This window comes from Corvus moneduloides, chromosome 2, assembly GCF_009650955.1.
Source record: "Corvus moneduloides isolate bCorMon1 chromosome 2, bCorMon1.pri, whole genome shotgun sequence".
In the NCBI taxonomy this organism is placed as follows: domain Eukaryota; kingdom Metazoa; phylum Chordata; class Aves; order Passeriformes; family Corvidae; genus Corvus; species Corvus moneduloides.
The window spans coordinates 1,085,770-1,098,665 of NC_045477.1; the positions used below are offsets into that span (position 1 = coordinate 1,085,770).

The window sequence follows — 12,896 nt, forward strand, 5'->3', positions numbered from 1 at the left end:
GTCCCTTCCAACCCAAACCATCAGGGATTCTCTGTGTATGGATGACATTCCGTGTATATTTTATATATGTAGTTACACAAATGGTTTCTATGCAGAAATGGTACCAGGAGTAATAAAACAGGATTATAAACTACTTTATGTTCTAGACAGGACTAAAGGGTCTGTTATTAAAATGTCCCTTGACTTTGTCTCTAAGTAGCAAAATGATTCCCTATATAATGGGATAATTATAGCAGTGTTAACTCAGAGCTCTTTCACTGCATTACCCACCATGGACGTATTGGCTTCCAGGGTCCCCCAATTACCCTGCCACAACAGAGGCTGCCTTGTAATTAAGGTTTGGATTCTGTGCTGCAGTCCTTAATGAGTGCTTAGACCTGGGGGTGTGCACTGAGAGCAGTTGCTTCACTGAGAGGAGTGATGATGATGGTGATGATGAAGCAGCAGCTCTACACTCCTTCTTTCCTTGAGGGAGTTTCTGTGCCCTGCCACATTTCCAGAGGTTCTGTAGCCAAGCCTGTGAGGGAGTTGTGGCTTTCAGGGCCGGGTGGAACCCTGAGGATTTCATGGTGTGCAAAGACACGAGTGGATATTCAAAAAGAATTAAAAGTGGATTTTTCTTCTAAGTTTTGATCCAGATGTTGCAGGCGTGGGCTGGGATGTTCAAGGGTTTCAAAGCTCTTCTATACTCTAGAATATTTGTAACTCTCAGTTTTTTATTAGTTTAATAAATAGTTGTTTAAGCAATTATCAAAGGATAAGACCTTTAATGCCACCACTTGGATGGTTTCCTGTTTCCTTGCTGCTTCTCTATTGAATTGTGTGAATTTATTTTAGTAACTTAGCAATAAATTCTCTCCCAGTGCAAGGGGAAAGTACAACTGCAGAATGGATCCCCTACCCATAACCTGTGTAAAATCCTTAATAAGCTGAATGCAAATTTGACCTTCCCATAGCTGGTAACTTCTATCCACAATATATTCTGGGCCTGGAGAACAAGCACTGTCTAAGTTAATTTTCATACAGAATTTTCATACAGAAACAGCTGAATTTCTTGTCCTGCTCGGGGAGGGAATGGCTGTGACTTTCCCAGCTCCTTCTCATCAGTGGGAATCCAGGGGACTTTGGTCCTTGTGTGCTGCTTTTAGCTTCTGGTTCATCATTTTCTGGTGGAAGGCAGCATGGATAAGAGGGAAGGGCACTGCCCTCAGCTTTGTGCTCCCTGCAGCTGCCCTGCAAATCCAGAGGGCCTGGCTTTGTGCTGGGACCGCAGTAGGTGAGGTGCTCTGTCCTTGCAACAGCAGGTATTCCAGTGCCAGCATCTTCTCCCAGCAAAGAAGCAGAGGGGACCGTGCTGCTGCCAGGCTTTTTTTGCCATTCCCCGTGCCAGGAAAGGGGAGAGCTCTGAGGATGGCACCTCAGTGCTGTGTACTGTTGGATCTGTGACTGCAGAGCTGTTTGCAGTCCCCAAGGTCCTTCACACTTGCTGTTCGTTCTGGCTTTAGGCAGGGGCTATTGAAGAAGAAATGAGTGGATACTGGGGAATAAAAGCGGTGGTGGTGTTATTGTGGGGTTAAACTGATGCAGCAGAGGGGAAAAGATTGGCTTTTGGATCCTGCAAAGACTGATTGCCAGGGGAGCCTTAAGCTGGAGAAGAGAAGTAGATAACTTGCTCCATTTAATGCAGAGAATCGTAGTCTCTGATTCATTCTGTCAGCCCTGAATAAGCTTTAAAAGACTTTGCGATTCCTGCTCTGGCTCAGCAGTCTGTATTTCAGGGAATCTTATTGTTAGTCCGTGGATTTCATGCCCAGAATATGTCAGGGTTCATTTTGCTGTCTTGTAGAAAGAGAGGGGAGGGAGAGCCCTTGAATTCCTCCCTCCAGCAGTACCTGGCACACTCCATGCTGGCCCTGGAAGAGCCAGGGGATGAATGTGGTCCTTGGCAGAAGAACTTTCTCACGGCAGCAGCTCCCTGAGCACAGCCCCTCTGTGACCCTGTTCTCACAGAGCTGGGCTCTTTCTCCTGTCTTCTGATTCTTATCCATCTGATGGGCAAGAATTATCCTCAGAGCTGCAGAGAATGAGAATTAGGGAAAGATTTTTGTTTGCCTTGCATTGGGGAACAGGTTTCTTGCCCGGTTTTTCCATCTGGACAGTGATCCTCCTGTCCTTTCCATATTGCTGCTGGACTGTGGCTGAAAACTGGTTTATGCCTGCAGTCCTTTGTGACCCTGATCTGTTGGGATTTATTGGCTGGAGTAGCAGGAAAGGCACAGTTTGGCAAATGGCTGGAAACTGATGGTGAGAGATGAGGCTTTTTTCCAGAGTTTCTATCAGGAAGCAGATTGCAGAGTTGAACGCTGAGAGAGCGTTTGTGTGGCTTTTAGTCTTTCAGCTGCTGCATTTAACTCCTGCTTTGGAAAAAAAGTCCTGGATGCTCATCAATACTTGTGTTTTTATACCCACACAAACATTTAAACATGTACATGTGTGTGTAGACACACACTGGCTCGGGGCTGACAGCACCAGGAAGCTCGGAGGGCCCTGTGGGAAGGCTGCTTTCCAACCATCAGGAAGTTTCCCTAATTGGATTTACTCACATATGCTGGGGCTGATAAGCAGAACGTTAATAAGAAAGAAAGTTGATTTTTCTTAGTTGCCAAATTCCTATTTTTAGTCCGATAATTTAGGGGAGAAATACTGCTAAAAGCATCATTTTATTCCTGGTCTTAATGTAAAGAAAGGATTACTGTATTTTAAACAGTAAATTCTTTTTGTCAGCACTGTGGTTTAAATGCAGGAATTCCAGTTGGTTCCATCAGCTGAGGATTTTTTAAAGACTCCTCACCCTTCCTCTGCGTGGGCATTCCTGCTGTTGGTTTAGGTACAGTTTAGCACCTGGAATTTTGTTATGTCCTGGTTGGCCTCTGAGGATTTACCTGAGGTTTTCAGGGAGGCTGGAAGGTCCAGGTTAATTGCAGAGGTTCACAGAAACACAGAGGGGGGTGTACTAAGCTTTGTTTACTTCCAAGTTGTTGGCTGAAATCAGGGAGTTACGTCAAGGACCGACTTCTCAGACCCCTGTCCTTGGCTCAGATTCCACTGTGTGCCAGATTCCTGCCAGGAAAGGTCCCAGACAAGCCTGGGGGCTTGCTCATGGTGAGCTTGGAGGGGGCTGTCAAGCCAACAAAGTTGTGTTAATTGTCTCTCCAGCATCATTTGGACACTGGGAGCCAAAGCGGGGAAAGCCCTTGGGCAGGGACCCGCAGGGCTGGTCGGGTACCCACATTCCTGATGTAAACAGGCTGGCAGTGGCTTGGCTTGGTTTTCTGTGGAAAGTGGGTCACTGGGAATAAGTGGTTTAGCTTTGTGTCATTTGAGGAGAGGCAGGAAAATGTGCAGTAATGGAACACACCAGGGCTGATGTCAGACTCGCACCGGGCGATCCAGGACTCCCGCGCGGCTCTCAGGGATGCGGTGGGAGCACAGCGATGGATGGAGAGCATCCTGTGCTGGGGGGGACAGGCAGCTGGATCCAGGGCAATTCTCCTGCAGTAGTAGTGGGCACATCTGTAGGGTCCTCACCCAGAGGAAAAGCCGTGTGGTGGGAATTACAAAGCTGAGCCTCAGGGGCAAAGGCAGGAAATGCAGGAGAGGAAATCAGTTCCGTTCCATCTCGCCTCCTTCAAGTGGAATAAAACCGTGAGGAGAGTTTGGAGCTCAGACCTTGCTGGGAAACTGGAGGTGGTGTTCAAGTGAGAGGCTTTGGATGCATTTGTTCTGTGCTTTATGCCCTGAATGTGGACATAGGATAACCATGACGTGGGCACCGAAAGATGAGGATTAGGTTTGGGCACGTTCCTTTGTCTGGTTTACAGGAGCCTGAGCCACAGCTGGGTGAAGCTTGGAAGAAATCCTTTCCATACATCCCATTTTCTGACACTTTCCCATGTGTGTCAGCTCAGCTGATACGGTGACAGGTTCCTGGATGGTGTGTTTGCCTTCATCAGCATGTCCATGCTCCTTTGTAATCCTCTGGGGAGGTGTGAAAATGGAATTCCCAGCTGGCATGGGGAAGTTGTTGGGGTCCATGGACATACATGGCAGGTGTGAGGTGAGGTGCTGGATCCCTCCCATCCTATTTGCAGAGAAGGTGCAGGAGGTTTGCTGCTCGCAGCCATTTGATCTCCACTAACAAGAGCTGTGCTTTGCCCTTTCCTAGGAATAAAGGTTATATTTGGTGTCAGGATTTTGGGGCTGAGCAGTGTAAATAGTGCTGCAGGATGTGTTGAATCATTGTTTGAACTGTCTCAGCCGGGGGGAGCCGTTGTTTTCATCTGTTCCCTGTGTGGTTCTTTGCAGCTTTTCCGACGCGTGGCAGCTGCCTTGCCTGGGATGGAAAGCACACAAGACAAAAGTAGAGAAGACAGTATCCTTTCTGTGCCTGTGCCAGGCGTTACCCTGGACGAGGAAAAGCCGCTGCAGCCCTCGCGCAGCTCGTGGACATCCCAAAAAGAGGGGGAATAGGGGCAAGTAACCTTCGAGCTTGAAGTGCTGAGGAAGAAGGATTGGTGGGTTGAAAGGCTGGGAGCAGGGGTGTTGAGGGTGGAAGCAGCAGGGGAAGGAATGGTGATGCAAAAGGATTCTTTGCTTGGTGTTTGAACGTGTGGGATGTGGGGAGGGAGGTGGGAGAAACAGCTGCAAAGAGGTCTGAAAAAACCCCCCTATGTGGCTCTTACACATCTGGCTGACAGAATCCAAAATCAAACTGTCGTGGAAGGGACCTCTGTAGGCCCCTTCTCTGACCTTCCTGCTCAAAGCAAGGCTGACTCCCAGATTAGGCCAGTTTCTCCAGGTCACATTCAGGGAAACTTGGGAAATCTCCAAGGATGGAGATCCCATAACCTCCCAGGGCAGCCTGTCATGGCCTGGACCCCAGGCAGCATCTCTGTGGTGGGAGGGAGAAGACTCAACTGATGCGATCAGTCTTAGCCAAGGGAAAGCAGGTGGCATGAGGGATGGAAAAGGCATGATGTAGCAGTATGGCTACACTGGAATCACTGCCCTGGCCAGGTGGGTGTGTTTGGAATAGCAGTTTTTCCAGGGTTGTTGGTTTTATTTGCAGCAGGGATCATGGAGCTGGTAAATAGAGGAGAAATTGTATCTTGGTGGAAAGAAGTCCCAGCAACTGTGGGAGTGAGACAAGCCAGGCCTTGAGATTCCATCAGAGCATCTGATACATGGGGGAAAGAAGGATTTGGGAAGCTGGGGGTTGCAGCTGCTGAGGCACAAGCTTTGTGTGATAGGGACTTGAGTGAGCAGAAATACTTCGTCATGCAGGTCCCTGAAAGGTTAACGAGCGACAATCTTTATTAATGAGGGGTAGAGTGCACAGGCAGGGGCTGTGTCAGGCAGTTTGATCACCAGTGTCTAAACGGGAGTGCAGCAAGGGCACTGGGAATTTGGCTTCCTGCAGCCTGCAGATAGCAGGGATGGAATAGCATTGTCTCCTGGGCAGCTGCATTAGGATTAACGGGGGCGTTTTTGCAGAACATGGAGGGTTCAAGGATCTTGACCCACTGGTGCTCTGAGATGAAGCTGTCAAGGCTCATGTCAAGCATCTCCAACTTAAACACACTTCAAGCTTTAGATCAGCCAAATGGACCAAACACTGGAGATGAATTATTGGTCTTTTGTTTCTCTTTCCGTGTTTATTTTCTCCAAACCTCTTCAAAAAGCAACTTCAACCCCCTAAAGAAATAAGTTGGAAGTACCAGCTGTGTGATCTCTTTGCCTCTGTGTTCTCTGATAAGGGGAACGCTGGAGACTTGTGGTGAACAGCTCTGAGCTGGGGATTAGCATTCAAAGCTCCTCCTGGGCAAAGTTCCGTGAGGCTGTAACTGTAGGGCATCCGCTGGGAATTGGAGTGCTGCAGAGGGAGTCGCTTATCACAGGCAGGTTCTGAGCAGCCAGCTCTGCAGTGACCTTGTGGGACAGTAGCTGTCACTGGAAGGGGGAGCTCAGGCTGGTGGCAGGGCTTTGTTGGCTGCTGGTGGAAGCAGAGAGGTTTAACTGAGCACGGATTGATGGGGAGGTCAGGATGGCACGGCCGGAGCTCCGGGGATTAGCAGTGTGCAGTGGTGCCCAGGAAGTGGTAGAGTCCCCAGTTCCAGAGGGATTTAAAGTCGTGTGGATGTGGCACTTGGGGATATGAGATACTGGTGGCCTTGGTAGTGCTGGGGGAGCAGGTGGACTGGAAGATCTCGGCGGGCTCTTCCAACCCGAATGATTCTGTGGTTGTGCAGAAACAGTGATCAGACCCTTTGGTGTATCCATGCATCTTTAATTCCCACAGCAAGAGGTCAGTGGGATCGCTGGGAAGAGCAGACTGGTTGGAGACAAGCATTGGGGTCCGACATAGTTTCTGCTGCATATTTAATGTGCCAGTGCCAGGGCAGGAGGGGCAGGTGAGAAACCTTCGGTTTGGAGCTGGTCTTTCCAAGCATTTCAGTGGGGAGCACTGAAAGTGCCGTTCAAAATCCTGCTCTTGGTAGGGAAGCAGAGTTGGAGATCTGTTTGCCTTAACTTCCTCCTTCCAGTGATTGACATAAAACTGGAAAAGCCTCAAGAGCAGCCTGTCAGTGAAGGAGGCTGTTCCTGCTAATACCATGTGGCTTCCACCTTTCTCCAGAACATCACTGCTTTCCCTCCCTGTCCTCTTCATTGACTGCAGTGTGAATATTGGCTTGAACCTTCCCCTTTCCGTAATAACGTATCGCAGTTCATCATCGCTGGCTGTCTCGTGGAGATGATCTTTAGCTTCACAAGCACACCCCACACACACACACACCAACAAAATGTCAGTGTCTTCATTATTTATAAGAAAAAAAAAAAAAAAGCCAAAATATTCCAGCGTATTCTAGGTATAACTTTAAAAAAAAACAAAAGCAAAAAAAAAAAAAATCCAAACAAAAATAGGTACAATTTCTTAATATTTGTTCCTTTTTTAATATGTTATGATATTGCACTTTGAAAGGATGGCAACTGAGTAAGTTTGGAATTGGACCTAGACGAGATGTATGTGCAGAAGAAGGCTTGCAAATCTGGCCCTTTGGATTTCTCTCAGAAACTGGGAATGCATAGACAGCAGGCGGAATCACAGGGGGAGGTGGCAGATGCCGAGGGTTAAACACTTATCCTTGATAATTAAACACAAATTAACCCCAAGCTCTTAATTGCGTTGAGCAGAGCGAGTCTGCCTGGTGTCCAGACCCAGCCCGGCCGTAGTGGGGCTTTGTCACCGCCGGCTGCTGGAGCTGGGAATTCTTGCCGAGGCAGCGGGGACACATTTCCAAGGACGCATAGTGGGAAATACGGATGGGCTCTTTGGGATGAGTGGCTTCTGGAGGATTTGGGGGGGAAGGAAAGGGTGGATGTGCATTAGCAAAACACTTGCAGGAAACAGGGAAATAATGTTTCGAGTGCAAAATGAATTTTCAGAGCTTTTTTTTTTTTTCCTTTTTAAGTAGAACACCAATGAAGTGAATTATTACTGCCCAAGAGATGGGAACGTAACGTTTCAGCTGTTTGGAGGAGAAAGCATTTTGCTTCTTTGTTTTTTTAAGGGAAATATTGAAATCAGGGCTGGCATTAAAACCTGCCAAAGCCAATTGAAACCTTGGAAATTTGGGACAAAGAGGGAAGAGCAGCTGGCTGCCCCAGCAGAGGGGGAATGGCACCCGCTTTTCCAGAGCGTGGGCATAGGTCCGTGGGGAAGGGGTGTTTACTTTGATCCTGCAGAATCCTAGTTGAGACATCTTAGATGGAAAGGGAGGGACTGGAGTAGGATGGAAACCAACTTCTGATTATGCAGATTTATGCCTTTATTTTTTAGCTTTTTTTTTTTTTTTTTTTTTTTTTTTTTTTTATGTTCAGTCTTCCAAGTTGGTTTAGTTTGGTTCTCTAGAGCTGTATAGTTTGGTTAAGTAATTAGTAATTTAGTTTTCTATGGAATTAGGCTCACAATTAACCCTTTTTTCTTTGATATTTATTTCTCGGCTTCAATTTTTTTACTCTTTTCAGTGCTGATTTTGTTGTTTTCCTTGGGCTGAGGAATCTGTGTAGAGCTTTGCTGATGTTGCGAGATGTAGCTACCCGAGAAACACGGAATGGAACACACTAGAAGTGCACCCTTTTAATCTTTACTAGTCATTGTGAAGTTGCTGTGTAAGTTAATAAACACAATTGTAAATACATTGTTTGCTGGGCGACTCTGGCCGAGTTACAGTGCAGGAAGGACTTCTCGAGTCTGTGTTGCGATTGCGAATTAAATGGACAATTGCAAGGGAATATTCAGGCTCCTCCTTGGTTCTCTTCTGCCCCTCTCTGTACCACCTAAAATAACCACCTGGGGGAGAGGAAGGGAATCATCCTCACCACCACTTTCCCCAGGAAGCGGGCATAAAAGAGTTGGAATTCTTCATTCCTGAGGTGAATGCCAGGCTCGTGCCCTGCCCTGGGTTTCTAGCAGCTCTGCACAACAATAACTTAAAGGCAGAACGAGATGTAAAAGTGCTTTTCTAATGCAATATTAAAGGCGAGTTTTTTTGACGTGGCATGTCTTGAAATAAACATCAATGATATGTGACAAAGGATCATTCTTTATTTAAAAGAAACTCTCTGGGGGAAGGAAACCTGGCTGCTTTTCCTTTGTTGTACTGTTCTTAACCATGCAGAAATGCTTCATCCTGCTGCTTCTTCCTTTGCTTTGGTTTGCTTTTGTCTCCTTTGGTTCTCCGTGCAGCTTCTTTTGGTCCTCATTTGGCTGTTCCCTACAAGGACATCCTTTTTTTTTCTTGCTTCTGATAGAACCAGCCCCCTCTGCTTCCCACAGTCCCAAGCTTTAAGCACTGGATTTAAGGAGCTGGCTTAGCCCGTACGGGCTGTAGTGGACCAGCAGCCTGGCTGCTTTTCCTGGAAGACCTGAGAGCAGGTTTGTCCAGAACTCCCTGGGAACAAAGGTCTGGAGAGCAGCATTCCCACAGCTCCGTGTTCAGCACGGCCAGGGGGCTGCAGGAGCACGGGTGAGGCTGTGGTTTGGCACTTCCAGACAACGTCCCTGGGGCTGCTCAGCACAGCCCGGTATGTTCCGTGCATGTCCTTGCTGATAGTCTGTGCTTAATGTGACCACAGGGCTCAGTCCTGTCCTCATCCCAGTTTTCCACAGAGCACACACTTCCAGGGTGAGCACAGGAGCAACATGGTCTTTATATTAATTTTTTGGTTTTTTTTTTTTTTTTTGCACCATCCATCTGTCAGGTTTTAGATTTTAATTTTCTTTTGCTCCGTGGATGTGGCCAGTGGAACCATGGGCACAGACTTCTAATGCTGATTTTCGTGTGATTTTTTGAGTGAAGGTCTCGGCTCTGTTTCTTTTCTCCTCCCTGCTCTGGCTTGCTCGTTGTACAGTCCATCATGCAGCTATTCCATGCCTCACGTTTTGTCTTGATAAAAGTAGTTGAAGAAATTGTGTAAGGGGAAAAAAAGGTTCCTTTTCTTCATGTTGGAATGTCAGTGGTACCTCAGCTCTGTTTGATAATATGAACCAACAACAACAAGAGAACAAATCCTTAGCGCTTGAACTAAATAAATACCTGTCTCATTGGAAAGCTCTGGGTCTCTTCTCTCAGCACGTGCAGCGCAGCGCAGGCGGGAGGCGCAGCCCCTCACGGGGGGCTGAGGTGCTGCAGGAGGCTTTTGTGAGGGCAGGAAGAGTTTTGGGGGGTTCTGTTTCAGAGGGAAGGTGGTGCAGGGGTGTGTTTGCTGTTGCTGCAGTGTCTCTGCGATTGTTTGCAGCGCCCGACGAGCGATGCCGGGGACGGAGCCTGTCCAGGGAGGCAGCTGTGCCTCTCTGCTCCTTTCCGCTCTCTGCAGCCAGGTGCTCCCTCCGTTCCCTTCCCAAAGGCGATTCGGGTGCTTTGTGCGGCCTCACCGCTGCCTCAGCTTCCCTGGGATACGGGTGCACCAAGCCCACCTTCCCTGAGGAGGATCCTCCTTAAGCCTCCTTGCTGGAGATGGCAGCCAGGTCTGCGGGGCCAGGGAGGTGAGTAACAGATGCACTTTGGTGAGTTATCCTTTGCTCTCCTGAAGGAGAGAATCGTGGAATCACAGCATGGTTGGGTTGGAAGGGACCTTAAAGACCATTCAGTGCCACCCCCTGCTATGGGCAGGGACACCTTCCACTAGCCCAGGTTGCTACAAGCCCTGTACAACCTGGCGAGTAGAGGAGGGGAATTACCTGGATTTGGTGTGGGAACACCAACAGCCCAGCCTTGGTCTCTTGGTTAAGCTCTTTGTTGTTAAAAGGACCACGAATAAATTGGTTGTGAAACTGGAATGCAGCTGTGGAGATGTGCTGGAATTAGGGATATGGAAACAGTCATGGGGGGGAAATGAGTCCCTGGAGAAGGTTTTTGTCACTGGGAGGAGCTTCCATTCCTTGTACCTGGCACCTCCAGGTCCCACCCTGGGTGGGAGCCTCTGGAAACACCACAGTCACCGCCTCGGTTCCTCCTGGCTGCTGCCGTGGGTAGCCTTGGGACCATCACCTCCCGCTGGTGTCCCCAGGCTGCCACTGGTGAAGGGGGTCTCGATTAAACTGCAGAGACGGGGCTGCCGTGGAGCAGGGAATGGGGGGGGGGCACCCACCAGCTCCGGAGGGTGCTCCTGGCCACTTGCTCGTGGCTGCAGTGGGTCAAGCTGTGCTCCCAGCCCAGCTCCAAAATCCAAGAGGGCGTATCTGGCTGGGGTTGGAGGGTGCTGATGGCTTCTTTGCTCACTGGTGGGATCAGTCCTGATTTTTCCAGGCTGGAGGAGCCAAAGGATCCTCCAGGCAGCATCTGCAGAGCTGCTGCAGCAGCCGAGCCGTAGCCTTGCTGCAGTTCTGCTTGCAGTGCCCGAATCCTCAGCACACCAAAGTAGGTAGGGCTCTCCCTACCTGCTGCAGCAGCACCTTTTTCCATGCTGGGCATGTCCCAGCTCCGAAGGAAGATAAATGGGGTGGGCAGGCTGCGGCACAGGCTGCCAGCGCTCCCGCAGTCAGAGAGGCAGCGGCAGACACCCAGACCTCAGAGCAGCCTCTCCTTCCCATCTGTGCTGCCTTCTCCTCTGCTGCTCTCCCGCTGCCTGAGCCGGGCTTTCCAGGCTTGCTGGGCTTGGGGTTTCACCATTGTAATTCTTTTGTCATCAGTTTAATGGATTTTTCATCAACTGGCAAAAATACCGATTTTATTTCCCCCCCTCTTTAACCATTTTTCCCTTCCCCACCCTGGTCCGAGTGCATGGTGTAGTCGAACGTGGCTTTTTATAAAATATTTAGGATCCTCTTGTAGGAGCAGAATGGAGCTGACTGCCCAGACTGATGCCGGAAAGGCCGGGCCCGGGTGTGTCGGGAATCAAACGCCTGTGGAATTGCAGCTCTGCCCTTCCCGGGAGGATAAGGGGTAGGGAAGGGCTGGGGCCAGCTGGGTGATGGTGCTCCTGCTGCCCCACAGCTCTGCCCTGCTGGGTTGGGAGGGAGGGGTGCTGTTTCCAGATCGAATTTTCCAGGCTTGCCACCTGTTTCCAAGCATTTGGATATAAATCAGAGCCGTTTTGAGTGCTCGCTGTCGGCCACCCGGAGAGCACGTCTGGAACGAGGATGTTATTAAAGGCTTGATTAACGTTATTGCCAATTAAAGAACTGAAGTGTCTCTCCCACGGCCAGTGGGTCCATCCACGGCGCTGCGTGTCCTCGGATACAGGGCAGGGAAGGGAGAAAATGGGATTTACCCACGCTCGCGGCACTGGTGGCTTGGCACTGACTTTTCCTGCATTTATCCCAGCTCGGGAAGAGGGGCTAGATGGAAATTGGAGGTTTGATCCTGACATTTCCTGAGCTGCTTGATTTCCAGAGAAGTGGGTTTGGATCACAGTGAGGGTCACGTGGCCCCCAGCTGATTCCTGTGCCATGGGATATTGTGGGATTCATTTTCCAGGCGGTTTGTGCGCATGATGGGTGTTAATGGCTTGTGCCTGCTCCTTACTGCGGATCCTGTTTTTCTGAGGGGTTTTGGAGTTGTTCTGAGCTTTGCTCCGTGTTTGGAGCTTCAGCAGCTCTCCCTGCTGGGAGAGAGGAGTGCTGCGAGTCTGGATTGGAGTTGGGAATGGAGCGGGTCAGCCCTGAGCTCTGTCCCTCAGCACTTCTGGTCCCTCTGGTCCTGCCCAGTGCCGCTCTCAGTCGGCGCCACGAGCTCCTGGGAAGCCCCTCCCGGGCGGAGCAGACCAAGCCAGGTACTTCTGAGGGCTGTGGTTCAATTGTTTGTGCTCCCAGTATTATTTATAACATATTTAATTGCTCCTTCATTTAGCTCCCTAGTGCAGGGCCTGGCTGCTGCCAGCTGTTCCTTCCGGCGTGAAGACCCTGGGAATTGCTGCTGGAGGCATGTGCTGGTCCATCACTGTTCTTGCCCGGATTGCTCCATGTCCCTGGATCTCTGGGAGACCAGCACAGCAGGAGAGAAGCAGGAACAGCTTTGGAATGTTCAGGTACCTCAGGGATGAGGAGCATGGGTGTCTGAGCTGGGGAAAAGGAGCTTTCTCAGGTCAGCAGCCGGATATGGCATGGGAATGAGGGACAGTTTCTAGGTTGTGTTGCTACTGGTGACAAGTTTTCAGATGTTTCCACCTCCCAGTGTGTCTCACCTGGGATTATGCACTTTGGCTGGTGAATCATAAAATGGATATTGGATTGGTAAAGTAGATATTAGAGAAAAATTCTTCCCTGTGGGGTTGGTGAGGCCCTGGCACAGGCTGCCCAGAAAAGCTTCTCAATACCCCGTCTATCCCTGCCCTCT

The 12,896-nt window shown here is 49.5% G+C and overlaps 1 protein-coding gene across 2 annotated transcripts in view; it reads left to right on the forward strand.

The window, feature by feature from the left end:
• RAB6A (RAB6A, member RAS oncogene family) overlaps positions 1-9,671 on the forward strand; it is a 42,755-nt gene extending 33,084 nt beyond the window's left edge. For both annotated transcript variants that reach the window (XM_032095065.1, XM_032095060.1), the window contains exons 7-8: positions 4,366-4,432; positions 6,603-9,671. In XM_032095065.1, coding sequence (XP_031950956.1) covers positions 4,366-4,432; positions 6,603-6,667 — 132 coding nt within the window. In that variant the 3' untranslated portion in view covers positions 6,668-9,671. The remainder of the gene's footprint in view (positions 1-4,365; positions 4,433-6,602) is intronic.
• Positions 9,672-12,896: the final 3,225 nt, after the last annotated feature.